Source organism: Mchenga conophoros, linkage group LG7 (genome assembly GCF_057382185.1).
Source record: "Mchenga conophoros isolate Kocher_MC1m ecotype Shallow Benthic linkage group LG7, M_conophoros_male_GT1.1, whole genome shotgun sequence".
In the NCBI taxonomy this organism is placed as follows: Eukaryota; Metazoa; Chordata; class Actinopteri; order Cichliformes; family Cichlidae; genus Mchenga; species Mchenga conophoros.
Window position 1 is genome coordinate 38,140,251 of NC_140532.1, and position 26,688 is coordinate 38,166,938.

The 26,688-nt window shown below is 41.8% G+C and overlaps 1 protein-coding gene across 1 annotated transcript in view; it reads right to left on the minus strand.

Moving 5' to 3' along the window:
- The window catches only part of cntfr (ciliary neurotrophic factor receptor), a 251,646-nt gene that overhangs the window by 7,893 nt on the left and 217,065 nt on the right, over positions 1–26,688 (minus strand). Inside the window, exons 8-9 of the mRNA XM_085279172.1 lie at positions 16,890–16,958; positions 16,350–16,470 (exon numbers count right to left, since the gene is read on the minus strand). Of these exons, the coding sequence (XP_085135298.1) occupies positions 16,350–16,470; positions 16,890–16,958 (190 nt within the window). The remainder of the gene's footprint in view (positions 1–16,349; positions 16,471–16,889; positions 16,959–26,688) is intronic.

Genomic DNA, 26,688 nt, shown 5'->3' on the forward strand with positions numbered 1-26,688 from the left:
GACAAAAAGCTAATGAGATGAGAAAATTGCTGAACGACTCGAACTCCAAGCACGCTGCATGTTTATGCAAATACTGTTGATGTGTGAGGTGCTAGGATATCCTAATCCAAAATACACACATGAAAGTGGTGTCTGTTATCATCCAGAAGTGTAGAGTTTCTGTTTTGGAGATTAGATTGGGCTTTTTTGTCCCCCTTGCTGCTGTATTTGTGGGTCAATGAAGTCATTTCAGCAGAGTGGCAAACAAGGTGGCATAAATTATGAATCTAAATTATGAATCCCCGAAACAGTTTGGAATGGCAAAGCAGCTACTATTGTAAAGAACTTATGTCATATGTTTTTTATATTTACATTGGGATCACCTTCGAACAGATTATGCAACACTATCTGTTGACTTTGACACTCTGCTTCACCTTAGCAATTTTTACTATAAGTTTACACAAACTGTAGTGCTTTTCAGAGTGAGTATACAGAAGAAGAGGATCTTAAAGCATTTATGCAGGGTTCAGCCTGGTTGCCTTTTAATAGATACTCCTGTTCTACTATAAGGCATGAAACAGAAGCCATACATTTATAAATAGCCCCAGACATGAAATACACAAACTAATATACAGTGCCAGACAGTGTCCAGTTTCTGTCTCACACGCTGGGTGAGGCACCAACTTATATCTTAGATGCAATGCCTCGGCTAATCCGCTCTTCTTGGAATGTGGTCGCTAAGCAATGGCCCAGTCACAGAGGATGGGATCCTTAAATGTCTCTTGCCTGCCCCCCATGCTATCCTTCTGATTCAAAGCTGCTCTGTGACGATGCTGGGAAACAGAACAGCCACTTAGGTTCAACTGGCAGCTACTTTTGCATGATGTATAGGTGACTCTCTGTTGTTGGGGGGAGGGGTGGGGTGTTAGAAAGGAGAACACAAAATGTGGTACACGGACAGTGGAGAAGAAAAGGAGAATGTGTAACTGCGTGTTAAGACTCCGAGCAAGACAATCAATAAGTCACAGGAAGTCTGTTGATTTACTATTCGGCTGAGCAGCCAGAAAATATTGGTGAGTGTGGAGATGTTAACAAGTTGGTCAGCTAAAAGTAGCAGGCCTTGGCTACATTTTATTTTGTGTGTGTGTGTTTACGAATCATAGACAGGAATCAGATATCGTCTCTGTTTCCTTATTGCCTCATTGCATGGTTCTACTTCAGTAGTCCCATTCTGCTGTTCTGGACTGCTATTCAACTTTGTTTTTTGTTTTGTTTTTGTTTTGCAGCATGTTTTGCATCATTATCCATTTGCACTGTGAAGCACCAAACAATCCGTTCCACAGTATTTGAGCATTTCTGAATCTGAGCAGTCTCTTGGCCTGGACATTACATCGTATTACTTCTATCAGCAGCCACACTATCAGTAAATACTAGCATTTTCCATTGGCAGCCATTCAGGCACATGGCGTGACATTGCTGTTTTTTTCCTTATTCATACATTTTTTTCTTTTCCAAAACTGTGCAGGCTCTTTCAGACATTTTCTGGCCTAATCTGGCTTCTCTGTTCCTGAGTGTAACCAGTGGTTTGCACATTGGTGTAAACCCTCTTTGTTAACATATATAAATCTTAACCATGGAAAGAATTCTGTGATCATCCACTTGATTTTTGTGTTTTTTCAGGCCTTTTTGGTAATCCTGAGCTCGCCAGTGCATTCATTCTTTTAAGAATGCATACCAAATTTGAATGCAACCTCACAAAGTCATCACTTCATATTAATTATACATTTGATTTATCATGAAATGACAAGGAAACAGACCTAACCTGGCCATTAAACCCCTGTTCAGTGAACAGTCCAATTACTTTTGAGTCTCTGAATAGGGAGCACTTTATAGAAAATGAAGTCTGAACTTCAATCATCTCTTGTTTGCTTGCTTTTAAATCCAGTGTTTATGGTGTACAGATGCAAGTTTACAAAAAAGTGTCCAAAAAAAGACTATATAACTCATTATTTATATAATCTGTTACAGTTTTTACAAACAAGCAAACAAAGAACAGTGTACAGATCACAGATCAGCTGGAATGACAGCCAAATCTGAATGTAATTAGTGATCGAGTAAGAGTAACATTTGTAAAGGAAAGTAGAAAAAGGCCAGAAAGAAAAGCTAGAAATTAATATGAGTGAGAATAAGAGAGAAGTGAGAAGGGAAGGAAAAGAAATGGAGAGAAAAAAGAGAGCTAGAGGCAAGATGGAGAAGGATAGGGGAAGAGAAACAGGACAAGGGGAGAGGGAAGGGAAGCAGAGAAGCGGCAGCTGGATCGAGAAGGAGCATGAGGAGAATCCCAATAACCTCCTGTTCTCCGTCTCCACGAGACCAAGAATAATACACTGTGTACTGACTGAGTGTTTATATGTGTGTGCGTCTGTGTATACACTACAGGTTATCAAACTGAAGGACTCTCTGTGTGTGTGGGTGTGTTTGTGCTGATGTGTTTGTGGCTCACAGAGTATTGGAGGAGGCTGCATGTTGTGAGTGTGTCTTTCAGCATTAGTGTTTGTGTGTTGCCAGGTATGTGTGAGCTCATTTAGTGCTGAATGTGACGATGATTGTGCAGTGCTACTCTTTGCCAAGAGGAGTCAGTATTCTACCGTAAAACCATTACGTTTTAACAGACTCTCAGAAAGACAAAGAGAAGCACAGACAGACAGACTTTGCCCCTTAGAGAAATTAGTGTCAAATTATTGGCTTCAGAAGTGAGTGAAAGAAAATAATGGTAAACCCACATTAAAAATGTTTTAAACAGACAAATACAAATGCATAAATACACATAAACCCAACAATGCAAACCCACCAAACCATTATAGCACTATGGTTTGGAAAACTCGGGGGAACAAAATGAAAGTTTCTGTAGTGTATTGGTGTGAGTGCTCTGTAATAAATTACAGCAAACGAAATTAATATATCATAAATTCAGAGCTTTCCTCATGTGGAGCATTAAGTGAATAGTTTGACATTTTAGGAAATATGCTTATTTGCCTTCTGCCTCAGAGTTAGCTGAGGTGATCAATACTACTATCTTTTTTTTTTTTTTTTTTTTCCTAAATGACATCAGAAACAGCAGTATGCGACATTACGTGATGGCAGAGCTTCAGTTCATCCTTTGTCATTTTTTTTTTTTTTTTTTTTTTTTTTTTAAATAAATAGGACAGGGGGAATGAATGAGAGAGAGAGGGGGAGAGAAAGAAAGAAAACCAAAGGGGAGAAGAGACGGTGAGAAGGGGGGGGAAGAGAGACAAAAAAAAAAAAAAAACTCCTGGGTCACCTGTATGGAGAAAAAAAAAAAAAAAAAAAACAAACAAAAACAAACAGAGGAGACAGCAAACAACAAAGAGCAACATAATAATAGAGAAAACAAAGCACCATCACAATAAACTAGCTAGTCATAGATATCAGTATTTACTGAGTAATAAACGATATTGTGCAGCACGCAAGATAGACAGCGCACAGTGTGCTTTGAGGCAGCAGCCAAGAAAGCTTTAGTCCGCGTCTGTGAATACCCATGTGTGCATACCTGTGTGGATCAGCATGCTTGCATTCCAAAGGTTTCTCCATGTAATGATCTGCTAGGGAGTGTGGGGGGGCCACAGCCCCGTCCTCCAGGGTGTGAAGCGGGTATGGAGGAGATCAAAACTCCAGACATCCAGAGGCCCCCAGAACACAAGAGACCATGGAAGACCAACAGAGGGGCAGCCGCGCCACTGTCCCAGTAAGAGCTGAGGAGAGTCCCAGATGAGGGCTCGCCCAGCAGCCGCGGAGCAGAAGTCAGGGGGAGTTGCAGTGACGCGCCCGTGAGCTCCGCCGGCCCCCAGCTGTGCCTGAGTGACCGAGCCCTAGGCCGAGAGGCCGGGGGCACCCCACCTCCAAAGGGGCCCGAGCGAGCCCCAGGCCCCAGGCCCCGACAAGCGGCCGCCAAGGAGTGAGCCGGTGTGTACCCGGACGCCCACCCCCAGACACAAAGAACCACCAACACACCGACACCTGAGGGAGTCCGCCACCGGCAGGGGAAGTGGTGGTGGGTGGAGATAGGCCTCCAAACCTTGGAGGGCCTGAGGTGTCCCCAGAGAGGTGGCGTCTGATACCCAACCTGACATATAGACACAGACATACAGGCACACACAGACACAAACATCCATTCCCACCCTCATGCTCTCATATGCACTCACTCCACACTCAACCAACGTGGAGACAGACATAAAGAGACGCTGTACACACAATCACACTCCCCAAGCGTACTCTACAAACCGGGTCTAGGTACCCTTGCCCCTGGAGGGGGGAATTGCACCCAGACCCAGGTGGTGTTACCCTTTTCCCTGCGGTGGGGAGAGGCAGACCACCCCGACTCCGCAGCAGCAGGGAGGCCCCACACCCCAGACCGCAGTCGGACGGCCAACTCCTCCTACTAGCCCTCCCGCTCCAGCAGGCCGCAGAGAATGGGGGTGGGAGAAGACTCCAAACCTCCCTCCACCCGCTCATTGTAGTGTTGATGCATATGTGTTCTAAGGTGCAATTAAAACCCAGGAGGGCATGGAGCTACCTGCCAAGGAGCAGCAGGTAAGCGCATAGTCCCTCCTGCTAACCCTCAATGACTAAGTGTATTTAAAATTGAGAGGTGGGCAACGACGTCAGGGGTGAGGTATACACCCTGATGGTGATTTGGACTCCGTGATTGTGCCCACCCCCAAGATCCTATATGTATGTGTAATGAGAGTGTGAATAATGTGAATGTCTAAGTTGTGGGATAAAATTGAGGCAATACTATCATACTACTATCATTGCCTGTTCAGTCTAATAATACAGCTTGCTAATGATCACACATCTCATTTGCTTACACTGGATGTAAAGATGACGAGGAGCAGCATTATGTGAGGGTTATCTCAAGGACAGTCTTTTTTTGTCAAATAGCAGTTCAACCCAGGGAAGCGATCAATTTACTACTCTTGATGAAAAAGAGGTGTTGTAGAAGAACCATATGGTCAAAAACTCTTGACTTTTAAGTGACTCTTTAAATCATGGAAGCATGTAGGTAGCATGTAGGCTGTTGTCTGTTTTTGGAAATCTGTTATAACGAAGAAGGTTGTATCTGAGTTAGAAACTAAGAACCCATCATGCTCACAGAGTGGCAAGAAGTCAGAGTCAAACCTGGCTTGCCTTGAAGCACTCCCTACTTTATCATCTTTATACCTTTTAATGGGACCATAAATTAGAAAATGAATATCATGCAGTATTAAATAAGAATTGAAACTAGTGATTAAGACCATAAACTCACCAGGAAAATGTTACTGCAATCAAGTGAGCAATAGGGTTATTCGATCATAAATCGTAAAGCCAGACATCTTACTGGCAAGCAGATACCCCCTGCTGGTCATTCAAAGAATGCAAGTTTGAGGCGCTTTGAGGAAGCTGTGTCCATTTTTCTACATATTTTGTAAGAACTAAGTCGCTTTCTACTGAGTTATATAGTTGTAATGCTAATACTACTACTACTACTGCTACTACTACTACTAATAATAATAGTAGAAGTAGTATCATACTATACTACTTATATTATACTACATACAATTGTGGAAATAGCAACCTTACATTTTTTTGCTACAATCTGTGAGTTGTTTTTTTAATTAATATTTTATCAGCTTTGTAATAAACTTTCTAGGGCTAGTAATATATTTTCATATTATTGAATAATCTAACACATTTTGCAGACCTGCATCAATGTCTGTGCTTGCCTGTCTGATACAGTACGCACAGTTTAAAGTTGATCTTGGTGGTTAGTTTCAAGATGTAACATATCGATAATAGAAGCTTCCTCAGCCCGAGTGCTTTCACGTTATGTTCTTTTAAGTTGCATAATTTAATACTGCAGATGTACACATTGCCAGTAGACCTACTAAGGATATATTTCTGCCCTAGCCACTTCAGCTTAGAGGGTCCACAGACAATGTAATATTCCAGTTTTATACAGTTTTTCCTCTGCATGACATTTAAAAATGATCTGTTTTTGCTAACTTCAAAAGATTAAAAGTACTGTTGCTGTAACATAGATGTATACTAATAGTGTGTCCTTTGACATTAATATAGGGTATTGATAAATTTGCCCACTTGCAATTTAAGCTGCTTTAGTGTGCCCACAGGTGCTGCACAAATATAAGCTACTTTGCAACCCACCTTCACACCAGCCCCACATTTCATGCCACATTTCATATCAGCTGTCATGTTCTGCTCTAATTTTTTGTTCTGCTAATTTTTGCTTCATGCTTTTTGTGTTCTGTGGTAGGGCAGTGAGGTCATAAGGAGAGTGTCACTGAACCATACCACCAAACATAAATTAATGTCCTATAGGGGTCCTGACTGAACACTCATCTGGTGAGTAAATACTCCCTACATCTGCAAGACTAAAATGGAAATCGTCCAAATCCTTGTCTGCTTCTTTTTTTCATTCAACCATTTCTTCTTTCCTCCATCAGTGTGATGTGAAGATGGTGCAGAGACAAGTATTTGGGCCTTGAATAGGTGTCTTGCTGAAGGTCTTCAGAAAGTTTTGAAGATATTAATTTCACAAGTGAGTCGTCCTTTGTCTTTGCTATATGCTCAAGTGGTGCCAACTAAATAATTCCCAGAGACTGTTTTTGTCACAGTCACTGAGTATAGTGTCCAGTCAACACATACACACGCACACACACACAAAATCCAATATCCATAATGAATTTTTTAATATATATGATCTGCCAGAAGTTGACATTTTTTTGACAACATAAGAGCAGTTTTTTGGTTTTGGTTTTTTTTTAAAGGAAGGGCTCAGGTACTTAGGTTGATGTGTGTCGATTTGTCTCGAGGCAGATGGGTCTTATAGCTTAGACTGTAATAAAAATTCAGAGCTATCAAATGCTTATAGTGTACTCTGTTTAATCATTAAGAAAGTTATTAACTAAAATTAATTTCATACCTAAATGCTTCAGAAAATTTACTGTGAAAGCCACAGGCAAGAGGAACAATGTCGAGAATGTTATTGGAATACTATATTATGCTATCACAATGATTCCTCCAGCCAACAGACTACAATCTCATTTAACTTTTAGTGTTAACTTTTGTTCACTACTAACTTCACAACTACACATGAGCCATCTTAACATGTTAACATACTACTGAGCCCACTATGTTTTACATGCTATTATTTTTATTTTATCCCTCTATCCTTTCAGTCATGCCAGTGCTGTAGCTCATTAGAGTAAGCTGCTGAATGTGGGAAATATTAAACCTGCCAAGCAACTGTAATACTCTGATAAATATCAGTGGTATTTATTTTGTTTTCATGAGAATAAGTCGAAGAGAAAATAACAGTTCATGGTGAGGTTAAGAATGGTATAGATATGTGATATAAATGTATTAAAATGCATAAATAGTGTGTGAAAAAAATCAGTTACGTTAAAAAACCATAATTTCATGGAATGTGAATGTCTGTTAAAAGAGAAGAAGTGTAACTTGTTTTGTATGCTACGTCACGAGAGGTCATGACTTGCAGATGACTTCCGGGGGAAAGAGACTCGCGAGGAAGAGAGGAGAAGAAAAAGGAGAATTACTAAAATGGCATAGACGAAGCATGGACTTCGGGACTGCTTATGTCACCAAAGTTGTTCGGCAACAACATATCACCCGTCTGCGGACTTCCCGGTAATCATTCGGAGCGTTTGAGCCGGGCTTCCCGTATCTTTTGTGCTTGGCTAAGCACGAGGCACGTTTGGCTACGTTGGCTAGCTGGAGCTAGGCTAACGCCACGGCCCTGGCTAACGGAGATTCCGCCGGAGCGAAGAGACGGAGTTTGAGAGTTGTCTCGGGAGAGAGTCGCTAACCGTGGATGATTTGCTGCTATCTAAGGAACCGGAGATTCGTTACTCGCTGCCGCGAGTGGAGACGGTTGCTACCACAACGAGCGAGTTATTCATCGGAGGAGGTGGAGACATCACGGATACTCGGAGGTATTGTTGTTATTATTAAGAGCTCCAACTAAAGCGCGCCAACAACAAAAATAAACTAAGAGTGCACTCTGGGGAAAGAATAACATTGGACAGGTTAAGGGAAAAAATACTAAAATCTATCCCCCGGGGGTTTATTGTATGTTTTGTATATGTGTTTTTTTCATGAAGAAAAAAAAAGGGTTGGATGTGAATTTCCTGCAATTGTTTAATACATTTTCTAACCCTGAGATCCTGTGTTGGGTTTATTGCATGGTGTCTTATCATTTGAGTATTCACATGTATTAGCCTTAATCGGTTAAGTGTATTTCCTTAGCCTCCGCTTGTCTGTGTAGACACGAGAATCATATGAACCTTAGACTGATATTTATTTTTCGAGATGTATCTTTTATCACAGAATGTTTAAGTAGAGTCAAGACTGCACCCGAGGGCATAAGGGGGGAGTCTTGTCACACGAGCCGGTGGTAAAAGTGTTACATTTTTGGGGGCTCGTCCGGGATGTAATTTTGTTATGACTGACCTGGTTTTCCGTCATTCACCAAAGAGAGGGAACTAATTTTTTTTGAGATTGCTAAGGAAATTATTTTTATTGTCAAGTGTGGTTACATTTATTGTGAGATCGCTTACTGTTTGAGCTAAAAAAAAAAGAAAAAAAGAAAAATGGAAGCAGTTGAAATTGAAGCTTGGTGCAAAAGGAAGCAGTTAGCTTATGGACATGCAGTTGTTTTGAGTGATGTGGACCCCGATGTCACAGATGCAGTTCTGCTATCGGCCTTGAGCCAGGTCAAAGTATTTGGAAAATCCGAGATAGTTGACCGTTGTCTTGATGTAGCTTCTAAGACACAGTTGGTACTGATCAAGACTTCAACTGACTTAAAAAATCAAACCGTACCGGATGTTGTTGGACTTCCTGGGGAGGCGGGTCCATGGCCAGCTCATGTGCTCACTGCTCCTGCAGAAAATGATGAGTTTCAATCTAAGCTAATGTCATTCCTGAATGCGGAAGGTAAAACTCTTACTGACGTTGGTGGCTTACTTCAGCCTTCACCCCTTGATGTGAACACGGCTTTGATACATGCTATCAGTTCCTTAGTGGATAAATGTAACACCACATCTGTTGATTCTCAGAGCTATCGTAAGCTGCGCATGTTCTCTGGTGTGAAACCTACGCCCAATGGGGAGGAAGAGTATGATGCCTGGGCAGAACAGACAACACATCTGCTAGATGAGTGGCAGTGCAGTGACAACATAAAGAAACAGCGAATAGTGGAAAGTCTGAAAGGTCCAGCTGCAGACATTGTAAGGTTCTTGAGAGTCCAGCAGCCCACTGCAACTTCATATGACTACATGCAGGTTTTGGAGACGGCTTTTGGAACAACTGAGAGTGCGTCCGATCTTCTGGTGAAGTTCAGACATACCTACCAAAATGTGGGCGAAAAGTTGTCTACTTACTTGTTGAGGTTGGATAAACTGCTGCACTGTATTTTCAGAAAAGGAGGCGTGGCACTGTCTGACATGAATCGATTACGGATGGAGCAGGTTGTGAGGGGAGCACTGCAACAAGACATGATTGCACTTCGTCTTCGTATGACTCACAAGCTGCGAGAACCCCCTTCTTTCAGTGAGTTGCTAAAAGAAGTAAGGGAGGAAGAGGACATGCTCCAAAGCAGAAACGATAGTAAGAACCCAGTAATGTCACAGTCTGTAACTCCTATTTCTAAGTCGGCACCTGAACAAGAAGTTGATCCTGAAGTGGCAAAGCTGAAAAAAGAGTTAAGTGTCATGAAAGCTGAGATGCTTAGTCTTAAAGCTGCTACGGTTGCATCACATCCAGACACCCAGATTTCACAACCAGAAGTCCCTGCCAAGCCACCTTATAAAAGAAATGCTACCCCACAAAGGTCTGGCTATCAAGAGGATAAACCTGGAATATTTTGCTACAGATGTGGGGAGGATGGACATTTTAAGAGAGAATGTGAAGGTGAAGAAAACCTACTCAAAGTCAACAAGCGCCTCATTAAACTGACAAAGAAATCGGGAAACTACCGCGGGGTCCAGTAGAGGAACGGCCTGGCATCCCGGTGGTTGTAAAACGTTCCACCAAGTGCAGCACCTTAGAGGGAAAAGTGAAAGACACTGTACCTGCAGGCTTAGTGGGCCCTAGCTCTGTAGTGTCGGTACAGATTGAAGGCATCTACTCTAAAGCCATACTCGATTCTGGTTCTCAAGTAACCCTGCTGTACAGATCCTTCTACGACAGATATTTGACACACCTGCCATTGACGTCTATCGACACGTTGGCGATATGGGGTCTCAGTTCCGCCGAGTACCCTTATGATGGCTATTTGTCACTTAGGCTGGAGTTTTTGGAAGCAGATGTAGGTGTGAGTGAGACCATTGATGCACTTGTGTTGGTATGTCCCGACCCAGTTGTGAGAGGTGAAGTTTCCCTGCTTGTTGGCACCAACACACCCACTGTGAGGCGATTGCTTAGCCACTGCAGGGAAAAGGGAGGAGAAAACTTTGTGAGATCCATGCACATTCACCCAGTCTTCAGAAAAGTTTTCAGTGAGATCTCAGTGTTACCACCTGATGCTGACAGTAACCAGAGGGGAACGGTGTGGTTCACCCAAGCCAAACCTGTCACCATACGGCCTGGGGGAGTCGCCCAAGTGGCTGGGGCACCAAAGTTTCATGGAGTGCTGGGCACTCAGACAATCCTTGTAGACTCACCTGATGACCCTGCGAATGAGTCACGGTTTCCCGATGGACTCCTGGTGAGACCAGAGTTGCAGACCTCCACTGGTGTGACGGCCAAAAGAATTACTGTTCTAGTTAGAAACATGTCAGCACGGGAAATTACCTTGACCAGAGGGACACCAATAGCTCATCTGTTTCCAGTCGACGTTGTGTCATCTCTACCTGGGAGAGAAGAGTCTGAAGTCGAGTTCGCTGGGAAGCTGAGCCCCTTTTTTTTCAACTTTGGAGACTCACCAGTTCCTAAGGAGTGGAAGGAAAGGTTGGTGACAGAAATGATGGAGCGGAGTGAAGTTTTCTCTCTGCATGAGTTTGATGTCGGATGCAGTAAGAGCACCCAGCACACTATCAAAACCACAGAGGACAAACCATTTCGGGAGAGGTCTCGTCGGTTGCCACCTGCTGACGTAGAGGCATTGAGACAGCATCTAGCGCAGCTAAAAACTGCTGGTGTTATTACAGAGTCACGCAGTCCTTATGCCTCACCCATTGTGGTCGTGAGAAAGAAGAATGGGAAAATAAGGATGTGTGTGGATTTTCGGACTCTAAACCGCCGCACCACTCCCGACCAATACACGGTGCCAAGAATTGAAGATGCTTTGGCATGTCTCAGTGGAAGCAAGTGGTTCAGTGTGCTTGACCTTCGGAGTGGATACTATCAAGTGCCCATGGCAGACTCCGACAAGGAAAAGACAGCTTTCATTTGCCCGGCTGGATTCTTCCAATTTGAAAGAATGCCACAGGGAGTGACAGGGGCTCCCGCTACATTTCAGCGGGTAATGGAACAAACTGTTGGAGACATGAACTTGCTTGAGGTGTTGGTCTATCTCGACGATCTCATTGTGTTTGGAGCCACGCTTGAGGAGCATGAGATCCGGTTGCTGAAGGTGCTTGACCGTCTAAAGGACGAAGGACTGAAGCTGTCACTGGATAAATGTCAGTTTTGTCAGCCATCGGTGACTTACGTTGGGCACATCATATCTCAAGATGGGGTGTCTACTGATCCAAAGAAGACTGAAGCTGTAACCGCATGGCCAAGACCCAACACTGTGACTGCATTACGGTCGTTTCTTGGATTCTGTGGGTACTACCGGCGTTTCGTGAAAGATTACTCCAAGGTAGCTCACCCATTGAACCAACTGTTGTCTGGTTACCCTTCAACTGCAAAGAAGAAAGTAAAGGACAGACAGGATGGTCCGTACCTTAACCCCGCAGAGCCCTTTGGTGGTCGCTGGAGCGGAGAATGTGAGGCAGCCTTTGAGGAGCTGAAGCGACGACTTACCCAAGCTCCTGTGTTGGCCTTTGCCGATCCTCAGCTACCTTATGTGCTACATGTAGACGCTAGCCGGGAAGGGCTAGGAGGAGTGCTGTACCAGGATCAAGGTGAAGGATTGAGACCTGTGGCTTTCGTCAGTCGGAGTTTGACTCCTTCAGAAAAGAATTATCCAGCCCATAAATTGGAATTTTTGGCGCTGAAGTGGGCGGTAGTGGACAGACTGCATGACTATCTGTACGGGACCAAGTTCGAGGTGAGGACAGACAACAACCCTCTGACATATGTGCTAACGTCTGCCAAGCTAGACGCGACGGGTCACCGTTGGCTTGCTGCCCTGTCTACATATGACTTTAGTCTCAAGTACAGAGCAGGAGTCCAAAACATTGACGCTGACGCTCTCTCTCGCCGGCCACAATCGGGGTCGATATCCAAATCCGAGTGGGACGACGTTCCTGCAGCAGGAGTGAGAGCCTTGTGTCAAATGTCTGGGGTGATGAAACATAAAAACCCACGATCCGGAAGAGCCATTGACTCTTTTGGCACTTCTCCACAAGCTATCCCACAAGCTTATTGCAATCTGGCTTCTTTGAGTGTTAAGAATATGCCTTTTGTGAGTCTTGCTGAGTTGTCGACCGCTCAACGGGAAGACCCCGGCATAGGACAAGTGTGGACAGCTCTGAGTAATGGGAATAGTAACCAAGTTGACAAGACCAAGCAACCAACTTGCTCTTTGCTGTTGAGAGAGTGGGACAGGTTAAAGATGCAGAAAGGAGTGATGTATCGCATTGTAACTCCTCCAGGAAAATCACGCTGTTCTCAGTTGGTACTACCAGAAAAGTATAGAGTCCCTGTACTGAAATCACTGCACGATGACTCTGGTCATTTGGGCCTCGACAAGACATACGGCTTGGTAAGAAACCGGTTCTACTGGCCTCGGATGAAGTCAGAGATTGAAGAGTATTGCAAGTCTTGTGAGAGGTGTATAAAAAGAAAGACTCTACCCAAGAGAGCTGCACCTTTGTCGCATTTGCAAAGTGAGGGACCGTTCGACCTTGTTTGTATGGACTTTTTGTCCATAGAGCCTGATTCGAGCAGCACAGAAAATGTTCTGGTCATTACCGATCACTACACTCGTTATGCTCAAGCTTTTCCAACAAGAGACCAGAGAGCCTCTACGGTTGCAAAGGTGTTGCTGGAGAAGTATTTCGTTCATTACGGACTGCCACGGAGGATGCACAGTGATCAGGGCAGAGATTTTGAAAGTCGTCTTGTTCATGAAGTGTTGAGTTCGCTTGGAGTTGAAAAGTCAAGAACGACGCCCTATCATCCTCAAGGAGACCCTCAACCCGAGAGATTTAATAGGACGTTGTTGGACATGTTGGGGACCCTGGACCCGAACAGAAAGAAAAAATGGAGTCAGCACGTCGTTCATTTGGTTCATGCTTATAATTGCACTCCAAATGAAGCTACAGGTTTCTCTCCTTATTTCCTTATGTTTGGGCGTGAAGCTAGGTTACCTGTGGATTTGTGTTTCGAGACTTCTAGTGATGGCACACCACAGAAAACTTACCTCAAGTACGTTTCTGACCTGAGGAAGGAGTTAAAGGCTGCCTATGAACTAGCAGAGTCCGTCGCGGCCAAACAGAATGAGAACAATAAGCAGCGGTATGACAAAAGAATCAGGTTCGCACAGTTGTTACCTGGAGACAGAGTCTTGCTACGAAACCTCGGGTTACAGGGGAAGCATAAACTGGCCGATCGCTGGGCGTCAAAACCATATGTTGTGGAAAGCAAGATGCCGAACCTACCAGTGTTCCGGTTGAAACCTGAAGATGGTGATGGACCAATCAAGATCCTCCATCGAAATCACTTACTGCCTCTTGGGGAGAGGATATGTCTAGACTCTGCATCCCATACGGATCTCACCCCTACAAGGAGAGTCTTGCGACGGAGGAAACAGAAAGAATGCACAGACAAGCCTGGAAAGGAAAAGACACTATCGCAGAGAACGGCAGATAAAGACTCTGAAAGGGAAGGAGTCACGCCCCGTGATAAAGATGAGAAAGAGTACACTGACTCCGAAGATGAGGATTTTGGACTTTGGTGTGATCTGACTGTTGAACCTCTCAGGTGCAACATGGATAGTGATACTCTGGAACCATTCAGTCTGGATTTGGGTATTTCCTTAAGCGACGTAGCTGAACAACCAAAAACAGTTGGGCTGGGAGTAACACAGGAATGTGTAGAGGAACCTGAGACGGACAGTGTAAATGAATCTGAGTCTGTTGAGATCACCGAAGCCGAATCACCTGATACTTGCGAGAATCCTGAGGAGACAGGGAAAGACAAAGTACTGCCTGAAGACATTCTCTTGCAAGAAGAGGACACTGAATTTAACTCTGAGACTAATCTTGATGTTGACATTAAGGCCAGACCTCAGCGGTTGAAGAGGGCTCCTTTGAGGTTAACTTATGATGAACCAGGTCATCCCAGTGTGGTAGCCGCCACAACAGTGAAATATGTCTCTTGTTTTTATAAATGGATAGGCACACCCATCTTTGCTTAGTTGTGTGTTTTACTCACCTGTTGTGCCATAATGGTTTATGTTTTCAAGGTACAAAGTCATGAGGGCATGCTTTTCTTTGGTGGGGGGAGAGTGTAATACTCTGATAAATATCAGTGGTATTTATTTTGTTTTCATGAGAATAAGTCGAAGAGAAAATAACAGTTCATGGTGAGGTTAAGAATGGTATAGATATGTGATATAAATGTATTAAAATGCATAAATAGTGTGTGAAAAAAATCAGTTACGTTAAAAAACCATAATTTCATGGAATGTGAATGTCTGTTAAAAGAGAAGAAGTGTAACTTGTTTTGTATGCTACGTCACGAGAGGTCATGACTTGCAGATGACTTCCGGGGGAAAGAGACTCGCGAGGAAGAGAGGAGAAGAAAAAGGAGAATTACTAAAATGGCATAGACGAAGCATGGACTTCGGGACTGCTTATGTCACCAAAGTTGTTCGGCAACAACATATCACCCGTCTGCGGACTTCCCGGTAATCATTCGGAGCGTTTGAGCCGGGCTTCCCGTATCTTTTGTGCTTGGCTAAGCACGAGGCACGTTTGGCTACGTTGGCTAGCTGGAGCTAGGCTAACGCCACGGCCCTGGCTAACGGAGATTCCGCCGGAGCGAAGAGACGGAGTTTGAGAGTTGTCTCGGGAGAGAGTCGCTAACCGTGGATGATTTGCTGCTATCTAAGGAACCGGAGATTCGTTACTCGCTGCCGCGAGTGGAGACGGTTGCTACCACAACGAGCGAGTTATTCATCGGAGGAGGTGGAGACATCACGGATACTCGGAGGTATTGTTGTTATTATTAAGAGCTCCAACTAAAGCGCGCCAACAACAAAAATAAACTAAGAGTGCACTCTGGGGAAAGAATAACATTGGACAGGTTAAGGGAAAAAATACTAAAATCTATCCCCCGGGGGTTTATTGTATGTTTTGTATATGTGTTTTTTTCATGAAGAAAAAAAAAGGGTTGGATGTGAATTTCCTGCAATTGTTTAATACATTTTCTAACCCTGAGATCCTGTGTTGGGTTTATTGCATGGTGTCTTATCATTTGAGTATTCACATGTATTAGCCTTAATCGGTTAAGTGTATTTCCTTAGCCTCCGCTTGTCTGTGTAGACACGAGAATCATATGAACCTTAGACTGATATTTATTTTTCGAGATGTATCTTTTATCACAGAATGTTTAAGTAGAGTCAAGACTGCACCCGAGGGCATAAGGGGGGAGTCTTGTCACACGAGCCGGTGGTAAAAGTGTTACACAACGTTGTCATTAACAACCTGACATCAGCGCATTAGCTCAAAGGACTGTCACACTGAGCTGCCAGCACATTTGTAGACTTCTCTTTGGGTTTCCTTATGTTTCATTGTCCTCTGTTATTGATCTTTTCATGGAACAATGACTCATGTATTTTGAAAACGTCTGTTAAAGTACATTTACACACTGAACAGCCTCCAACCAAGAAAGATCTGCATGATAAAAACGAGTCTCCCTCTGACTGAAATTGGGGCTATAACTTACCAGTTGTTGTGTTCTGTAATGTTATATACAATATTGCACCACTAGAGGGTGGTGTCATGAAAAACTGCCATTGAAAATATAGAGTTAGGAAATAGAGTTAAGATGGCGAACTGTTAGCATGATGTGTCACCCTGCTACCCCTACGATTTACGGTTATGTGCTGCATTCATCCTCCTTGACAAAGATTTATTTATCACCAGCCATCGTTATACCAGTATGAAATTCCACTTCAGTTGTGGAAACAACTGGCACGGGTTCTTCAATCCAGGGTGTAGCATGGACAGCAACACTCCAGTCACTCCATGTTCCAATCTCTGTGTCCTTGGCAGCCACCTGATGAACACAGGGATATCAGAAGTATTCGATTCAGTTTTATTTATTTAGCATCAACTCACAACAACAGTTGCCTCAAGGCACTTTATATTGTAAAGTAAAGACCCTACAATAACCCTCCTTCTTTTGGCTGCTCCACAACAGATGACCTGCCTCCATCTAAACCTATTCCTATCCCCCACTGTCACACTGACCCTCTACATATCATCTTCACTACATTAATCTTCTCTCAAGTCTCCCTCTTTTCCTCCTGTCTGACAGCTTAACATTCAACATTAATAGTAAAAGTGTAAAATTAATGCGATTTCAGTAGAATGTACATAATACTGAACCCAATATTTACATAAAGTATTGAGCTGATCTTGAAATAACCTTTTTTAACCTTCTTTTTTCTTTGCTAGTTAGTATGAAATCTTTACCTGGATGATGTACTCCTTCCCAGCGTAGGCATCAGTGATGTTATGGGATGTAGTGTCAGATAGCTCCACCTAAACATCAAACGGAAAAGAGCATGGAGTCAGTCTGGATCGGAAAACAGCACATGTGGTTTCCCTGGGTTACAGTAGGGTGTGTCTGTTTTATTTTTGCAGTATATTAAAGTTGTTATCAAATATCTTTATTGATAAATATGGTCTCTATGGCCCTGGGGATATGAAAGGTTCCAAGATTATGAATTATGAAAATTCTCGGCTAAAAAAGACACTTTCGAGGTCCCAATTTAACTTTTGGTTTGGATCAACTGCCATTCTACCCACAGCTCTACCCATAAATTATAATCTCTGTATAGCAATCCAAGCTTGTTTTATGGAAGCCTCAGCTGTGCCTTACTGAATACAGTGTTTCTGCAGTGATCATTTATTGATAACACATCATTCATCATTATTCTATGAATAGGTCAAGTGTATTGTTTTATCCCTGTGTTGCTTTACATTATTGAATTGATTGGACCTTGATGGCCTTGCAGCCACAACACTCCATGCATACCAACTGTCAGACACACATGTAAAATACCAGCTGCATAATTGATGATTATACCAGAAAACATTGGCATCAATGCTACATAATTTTATGACACAATATTATGCATGCCAACATTTGAAAGCCTTTTTGCGCACACTTTAATTTGCAGAGCGAAACAGAGAATTAACTAAATGTTTGAGTTACAGAGGAGTGTATGAGAGAATGATTTGCTGCTCCTCTGTAATTTACGGTTAGTGTGTGTGTGTGTGTGTGTGTGTGTGTGTGTGTGTGTGTGTGTGTGTGTGTGTGAGAAGGACTGAAGGAAAACTAGGTGGAGGTTCAAAGACTTTTTGTTTCTCCTGAAGTCATAATAAATGATTTATTGGCGTGCCTGTTGCCTTGTGCAAGAGACATATAACCACTTGTGCACCTGCAGATGGACACACACACACACACACTCATACACAAGTTTAGGATAATGGGATACTGGATAGGTTACTTGAAATTTCTAATTTAACAAATAGATACAATTTCATCTAAAGAACAATATAATGAATGTACATACTGAAAAATAATGAACAGGAATATGATAAAAAGAAAGTGCATTCAATTTGAATCTTAAGGTTTTATCTATTGGGACATAGAAGCAGAAGAGTTGGCTGTTTGCTGGTCTGAAACATTCCAGTGTTTTTTGACACAACGCCAAGAAGGAAAGACATCAGCACTGATTTTGGAAAAGCAATGATAGCTGCCAATCAATCTTGGAAGGATCGCTGACCAAAAAAGCCCAACATTCTGCAGTGTGAAAGATTATCCAAAAGTTCACAACATTCAAGACCGTTGCCAATTTTCCCTGGAGTGGACGTCCCACCAAATTCACCCAAAGATCACACTGTGCAATCCTCAGAAAAAAATGTCAAAAACCCCACGCACTAGATCTCAGTCTCTGTAAGCCAAATGTACATGTGACACGTTAAAGTTTACGATAGTACAATTAGGAAAAGACTGACATGTTTGGAAAGTTGCCAGAAAAAACCTCTTCTCTCCAAAAAGAACAAGACAGCACAGCTTAACATTGCAAAACTGCATCTGAATAAACCACAAGAGTTCTGGAACAATGGTCATAATGCACAGAACACCGTACATAGCATGTCAACACAAACATCTCATACCAACTGTCAAGCACAGTGGTGGAAGACTGATGATTAATGCTTGTTTTGCAGGCAAAAGACCTGGGCACATTGTAGCCATTTGTTGCCCATAAATTCCTCTGTATACCAAAGTACTGTAGAGTGAGACCATCTGTCTCACAGCTAAAGCTTGATGATCCCAAGGACAAATCTACAACAGAATGATTGAAAAAGAAAATAATCAAGGCGTTGCAAGTGTCCAGTCAAAGCTCAGATCTTAAAGTAATTGAAATGTGGTGGAACCTTAAGAGAGCTGTGCGCAAACGAATGCCTGCAAAGCTCAGTGAACAGAAATAACTGGAGCATGGACTGAAATACCTCCACAATGATGTGAGAGACTGAAAAAGTCATATAGACAATGGATATTTCAAGTCACTTCAAGTTATTGCTGCTAAAAGTGATTTCAGAAGCTACTGAAGCATGGGGGCACTTGGTTTTTCTACACATTGTTCTCCATCTTTGACTTAAAAAATAATCACACTGTGTAATATGTCCCATATTATTGTTCATCTCAGGTTGCATTTACATTATTTTAAGGCTTGCTAAGGACAATGATTGTACATTTCATGTAACCTGTGCTGGCTAGTTAATAAAACTTGTCAGAAAAGAGATTTTACAGACCCTGACAGGCAGCTGACCTGCTGGAGAACACAAATATAGTCCAGTACTTGATAAATGATTGGTGATGCAATCATGTAATCTTGATAATTCCAACTCTGCAACACAAACTACAACACGTGCTACTGATGCCCACCTAGCTATCTTCTAAATTATATTTATGGTAATGTTTATCTAGGTGAGAATTCCAGTAATGTCAGAAAAGACTGCAATTACACAGACATTTACATGAATGTCATCAACACCTGCAGCAGCAAGGAAAAAAAATATTCAAATGTTGTTTTTTTCCTTTCTTTTCACCATAAACTCACAGCTCACTGTTAATTACACTCAAGTAATTTAGGTTCTTCATTAGCATCTCTGGCTATTGTTTCTAGGTTTTGACACCATGTTAATTACTGATGTTTGGGAATGCAGCAATTTCACTAAAGTGAAAAGTGAAAGTATCGAGCAAACGACAAAAAAAGTCAGCAGTCAGATGAACGGAGAGGATATCAACAAGGCAACAGCGTAGCCAAGTTTTCTAAACTGCTTCTTTTATGAAGAAGAAAGAAAAACAGAACAAAAACAAAACTGAAAACACCTGTGAACGCACTAAGGCACAGCATAACCAGCAATGGATGGATGTTTACAAACTATGTGATTTTTCTCTTTGGCTTTGATTCGCTAACAAATAATCTAAAACAGATGAGGATGAGAGTCTAAATAAAGTAGGGGAGTAAATAATAATAGTGATAATAATAAAAATTCGAAATATCACTAGCAGCTGCTCCGAAGAGTCTTGTGATTTGATCAAAACTCCCTCACAGCCACCATATAATTTTCACCCACTAACAGTCATAGCCAGGCCTCAGCCTGGAGTTTCCCCTTTACTTCTCCACTCCTCCAGGATATGAAAACCTGTAGTCAATCTGACAAATAACCCACTGAAACAACCCCAGCATCACCGCTTTCTCTTTATTCCTGTAAGCCGTCTCTCATCGCTCACGCTCTATGTAAAGTTGACCCCTCTGTTTTCCACATTGCCTTGAACTGAGGCAATGTATTTTTCAGCTCTTGCACCCTCGCTCTCTGTTTGGAAGGAAGCTTAGTCTTTATCTGCCTAACCAAGCGCTACATTTATAGGCTTAATTTCATTAGTGGAATGCAATAACAACATCATTTGAGCATGTGCGTGTGGTTAGACTGCAGTGTATATTGTGTGTGCATATGGATTGGTTAAAAGACGTCTGCGCTGGCTTTGAGGCTAAATTGTTTAGATGTTGTCCAACCAGCATATCCAGCCATTGCTTCTATCAGCATTCCTTAGTGACTGCAATCTGTATGTGTATGTTTGAATAGTGATGTCTATGTTAATCTGCTCACATCTGTTTGACTATGTGTGTATGTGTTGTTGGGCTTTTATTTTTTTATCCCCATCTCTCTATATTTTTCCTGTGTGTGTGTCGGTGCTTACATTCGATATTGGAAAACACACATACACCAGTTTAGGCAAATATGCCTTTGTACAATTGTGTTTGCGTTTCTTTGTATTCGTGTATTTATTGTCATGTCTGCACACGTCTGTTGCATTATTGTTTGTGTTTGCGAGGCTGAACCGGAACCGACGGATGCGTACATCAGCATGTGTATGAACTACATATACCGTATGTCTATGTGAGGAGGAGTAAATGGAGTAAACAGCTTGCAAATAAACATTTCCAGAGAGATGGATGTGTTGCTGTGTTGCCAAGTGGCTAACAGGGAGCAGTGAAAGCAGCACTTAATATCGCGTAGTAAAAGAAGGTGGCGAGGAGGGGCTGAGGATAGATGCAAGGCGATTCACTTTGAAAAGGGCTTTTGCTATTGCTGCCAAAAAACACTATCAGATCATTCACACTGCAAGACCAAATCTGTGTGATGTGCCATGTGGTGGTGAAGGTTCAGTGATCAGCCAAACTGATTAAAATCACCTGTCTGGACCTATGTAGGTCTCTGTGATCCTACAGACTTACTTAAAAAAACTGAGCATAATCCATACTAAAAGTGTGCGCAAGCAGAAAAGACTAACAGTTATTTGAACAAAAAAAGTCAATTTTTTCATACACACTTGCACACAGTGTTCCTTTTATGGCAGTCCACCTGGAAATATGCATATCTGGATCGGCTCTTTAAATGGCCACATTTAACCATAAATGGTCAATGCAAAGTACCTCGTGAATCTTTATGCATAGAAATTAGTCTCTTTATTGTGCTCTTTGAACCGTCCTTGACCACTGTTTGCTGTGCAGTGGGGCGCATTGGAGGGTATGTTAAGTCTGTTATGTGTTGGTGCATGTCCCATAACATCCACATGCCAGCAGCCAAGGTTTCCCAGCACAATACTGCCTTGTAAGGAGATAAACATTGCGATTCACCTCACCTGTCAGTGGTTTTAATGTTGTTAGTGTAAATTTACGTATGTATGTGTGTGTTTGGGTGCATGTGTTTGCGCGTGTGTGGGGATATGTGTTTCACATGTGTCTTCAGGGCTGATCTATTGTAAATAGAGCTGTTCAAAGCTGTTCATCAGACTTGTTTACCGCTCATTAAAATTGTTTAGTGTTCATTTAAATTGTATGTAAAAGTGTGCCCACACATTTGTATGTGCAGTTCTACACACTGACAGACAGGCAAGCAGGTACACACACACACACACACGCACACACACACACACACACACACACACACACACACACACACACACACACACACACGCACACAAAATGCCACTCCAAAAACATATATATTTATCTTGCCATAATCATGTCTCATTAAGACAGAGTAAATATTCACTAACCCTGAGATATAATATGATAATAATTCAACCATAATAGACTAACCACAGAATGGACTATTTTGGAGGTAATTACTAAAATATTACTACAGTTTCTTGTTTAATGAATAAACACATATGTCTTTTGTTTGTACACAGCATATGCAAACATGGCTGTTTGAAGATACTTGCTGACGTTACAAGAAAACAACGGTAACCAAACCTCACCTTTAATTGCCGCTAACGCCATCTTCCCAAGGTGGGTCGTGTCTACTGATTGTTACTGGCAAGTTTCAAAGTGAATGAACTGTGTTTGAAGCAGCATTTACATTCTTAGGACATTTCCCAGCAGAAACTCCTCCAAAACAAAGCAAAGCAAAATAACCCACATATCTCAGTGAAGATCAAAGGAAGAGAGAGCACTACCCTGTGGTTACTTTTGATTTCTGCTAACACTGACCCTGCGTTTCACAAAATAAGTTTACTAACCAGCCTAGCAAGTTAACGAGCCTGGTAGGTGGCAAGCTAGTTAAGCACCATAAATAAAAGTGGTACAGGTAGATAACTGATTAAGCAACACTGACTAATTCATTAACAAGCTAAATCAAGTTGTATTTAACATGAGCTGGGTCTGCAACAATGTAACAACTTCTTACAAGAAAAATATATTCTCCTAACAAAAATATAATTTAAGCATTAGACAATAAATCCTGAAATAAAAAAAAAAACTGTTCAAGTACTGTATCACACTGACAGCGGTGTCTACAAATAACTAAATGGATAATTGTGAGAATGCCTGGTGTGGTGGTCATGTTTTAAAAAAAGGTCAGGGGACTCTGTCTTAGACAAATGTGCTGGTATTGGAGCTTCTGTTTAGTTTGGTCCCAGGTTACTCTAGTAACCAAATAATACAACATTATTACTGCTGAGCAATAATCTTGTGATAAACTTAACCTGATAGACTGTATTGTGTAAGGATCAATAAAGTACACATCTAATTTCTTGTCATTCTATAAAACTGGAATGCATGACAAACTTTACATTAGTAGTAAAGACAGAAATTAACACTAATATATTATGCACTCTATATTTTCTGCTTCTTTGTTCTAACTTTATTCACAGCAGCTTGTAAATACTGTGTCACTCTCAGTCTGTTATAACATATGCACAAAGACACACACAATAAACTTCTACAAAACCCCAGACAATGGGAGAGGCAGAGAGACGAGCTGTGAACATTCCTTAGGGATTGCTTAAGAAACTACAAGGAAAGTAAGTGACCCTTTGCTTTTCCTCTTCTCTGCCCATCTCATTTATTTTGTTTCATGCCTCATTTTTCTTGTGTTCTCTTTAATTGTTTTGCCCCACATTGCTCTTGTCTTGTCTAGTACTTTGTTCAGTGTTGAAAAACTACAAACAATACTTTCCATGTAGAATCAATAGAGGTTACTCTCATCTTAACGTGCACAGGTACAAATTCATTGTGAAGTGGAAGTGGAAATAAAAAGAAACAGAGGAACTCCAAAGGACTGCAGTGATCATGGCGGGCTTTGTATAATAAAAACAGTTGTAATTGTAACTTGTATGATTGTGATAATGCATGCTAAGATATCATATTTTGTTGTACACATTATCTGCAAGGCCATTCATGATAAAGCTACAGGTTGTAGGCTGACCTGGAAAGGACAATAAGACATGCTGACCAGTAAGGAGAAAGGAGAAATACCAGACAGAAAAACCAGGGGAAAAAATGAAGAGGCTGAGAAAAGAGGATGCAAAAGAGAGAAGAAAAAGCAGAAAGAAGGAGACATGGAGGGAATTGGCGTCGGTGGTCAGATCTAATCCAGTGAGCATGTCTCTTGTCCTGGAAAGGAAACCCAATTATATGGCACTTCCACTGGCCCGATGGCGCTCTGTGTGTATGTGTGTGTGTGTGCATTCAGAAGGTTGGTCTCATTAGGTTGACTGACAGCTCCCATTTTTCCGCCGCACTCTCCTCCCATTTGAGAACACATACACACGGACACGAACACTAGGTCCAGGGGTAATTTCTCAGACAGTATTTCTCTCTTTGAAGCCCCAATCACCATAGCAGCAATTACTGTAAAAGGAACCCCCCCACCAGCCAATCGAAAATCCCGGACTAGACCTTACACCCTTAAAAAGCGTGCAGTAATTTGAACAACACAGGAGGTGGAGTTGGCTCTGTATTAACACTGTTTTATGCTATCTGCCAGCGTGTTAAGGATGTGAAACATGAACATGTCATAAAACCTAAAATCAGAGTTCATCTTTCTCCTACTCCTCTACTGTAGAAACTCTTAAAAGCTCAAGTCACATTTCCAGAATGTCTTTATCAGCTCATAATCCTGCCTTTCTGAATGCTGATCAAATGAAAGCTTGCCCTTTTTTAAAGATGCACACATCCTTATGTAGATGCTGTGACATGTCACACCTTATACACACATTAAGACAGTAAATGGAAAATCATGGTCTTATATTGGAAAAAGGGGTTATTGTCCACGTATTATGAACAGCATTTACATAGCACTTCTGCAGTAAGTGTTATATTTCTCCACTCATACAGAGAATTCATGGTAAGTTTCCCTGCTTAGGCCATTTTAGTATGCTGGTGAGCAAAACCAAGCATTGGACCCTCAACCTTGAATTAGCTGACATGCTTTACCGTTTTACACAGACTTGTCATTGGATGAACTGAATGAGCTCAGAAGAGGAGTTATTTAGATGTGAGATTTGCGCCAAACAATTATTTTTAAAGCTTCGAATGTTTTGCTTTGACATGTGCGGAACGGGAAGTCAGACATCCATTAAATAATGTTTTGATTTCTCAAATAATCAAAACCATGAGACAAATGACAAATAGCATTAATTATATTAGGATGCAGTGTTTCACAATGTGAATTCTAAAAGGGGGGAAAGAACCAAGGACTGATTAAAATGATTAATTATAAGATAACAAAGTATTAATGCTGAGCTTTGTTCAACTGCTGCTCAACAATGGCTACTTTCTTATTAGAACCACATGGTGTGATGTTATTTTGAAACATACTATCATATAAAAATCACAGCTGATAAAGCATTACCTGCATTGTTAAGGCACTCCTCAATGGCTGCAGTCTCCCTTAGCAAGACAGTAAACCTTACCATACTTCAAAAAAACTGCTTAGGAGAAACATGTCAATGAGCCAAGGCTACCCGATCTTCAGGCGCTCTGTGCTCTGAGTTGCCCCACCTTGTAAAACAAACCTCACAGTCTTCAGTTTTTCTATACTCAGTCTAATCTGGGAAGCATGACTGAGAACTTGAGAGAACTGAGAGCAGCAGGTATATATATTTTTTTCCAAATCCTTAACACGGCTTTGTTGACTTCATTTGGTGTCTGTCATGTTCATTTAATTAGAACTATATTGACCATGAGAAGCAAGACCCCCCCATCATGCTAAGTCAGAGCAGATAGATATGTGTGTGACAGGCCAGACTGACACAGTGATATAGAAATCAATAGAGGCAGAGAGAGGGCAGTGGCCCCATTCATCTTCATTTCACCCTTACACAGTAAGACATCTAAAGGACTACAAATAGAAAATGCTGAAATATTCCAACTGCAATCTTGGAAAGAGACACAAGATAAGACCTCTCTCTTGGATGACTCATATGCCCTCTTTTAACTTGTTAACCCCCCCCCCCCCTCCCCCCTTTAGAGAATCTTTAGGCTTCTCTTGTGGGGAATATATGTAACTGTCATATTCAATTATTAAATAATAAAAAAAAAGTTCATATTAATAAAATGCTAAGAGTTTGCACAGTGTAAGACCATGCCACTCTCTCTGTCTCCCTGTGCAAAATGTTTTTGAGTATATGTAAAGGTTTTGATCCAGCTGTAATGTATTTTGACAGCACAGCCTAATGATGGTGACTTTTATATGTGATGGCACTGAACGTGCAGTTTGTGTGTCTATGTGCTTGAGTGTTAGGATGATGGGGTTTGATAAATGATCTGTCTGTGGCAGCGTCCTTTAGATGGGATGTTTTTCCCAAACAAGGTCTACACATTTATCATGTGCACCTATAGATACAAATAGATGGCTTGAGGGACGGATGGTTAGACAGGTGGCTTAATGCATGGGTGGAAGGGTGCATATGTCGATGAACGAGCGGGTGAAAGGGGGAAAAAAAGAGATTGTGGAAGCTGGAAATAGAAACTAATGGTAGAGTGGGAGGGAAAGGTGAAAAGTAAACACAAAGGTGGAAATTTGGACATAAAAAGAGAAACGGTGGAAATAAAGAGAAGATGGAGAAAGTTCAGAAGCACTTTTTCGCTTTCATGATGTGCACATCAGTAAGTTCTTATTCAGTGCCAATCTCTGCTTTTTCTTTGCCATGATAATGTTATTCATGAAAATACAATACTCTAGTTACGCACCATATGCATAAAAAATTTACAGAAAAATCAAATACGCTCACTATGAGCAGTGCATGTGAATTGTGACTTCATGTTTCCATCACTTCCAAAGAGATTACATTAAATCCTTTAGAGCATATCCTTAACCGTACTACTTCTTGCCTAGCACTACCCAAACCTTAAATCAAGACTCCAACCTTAAAATTACCAAGGACTTGCTTTTTGACCCCTCC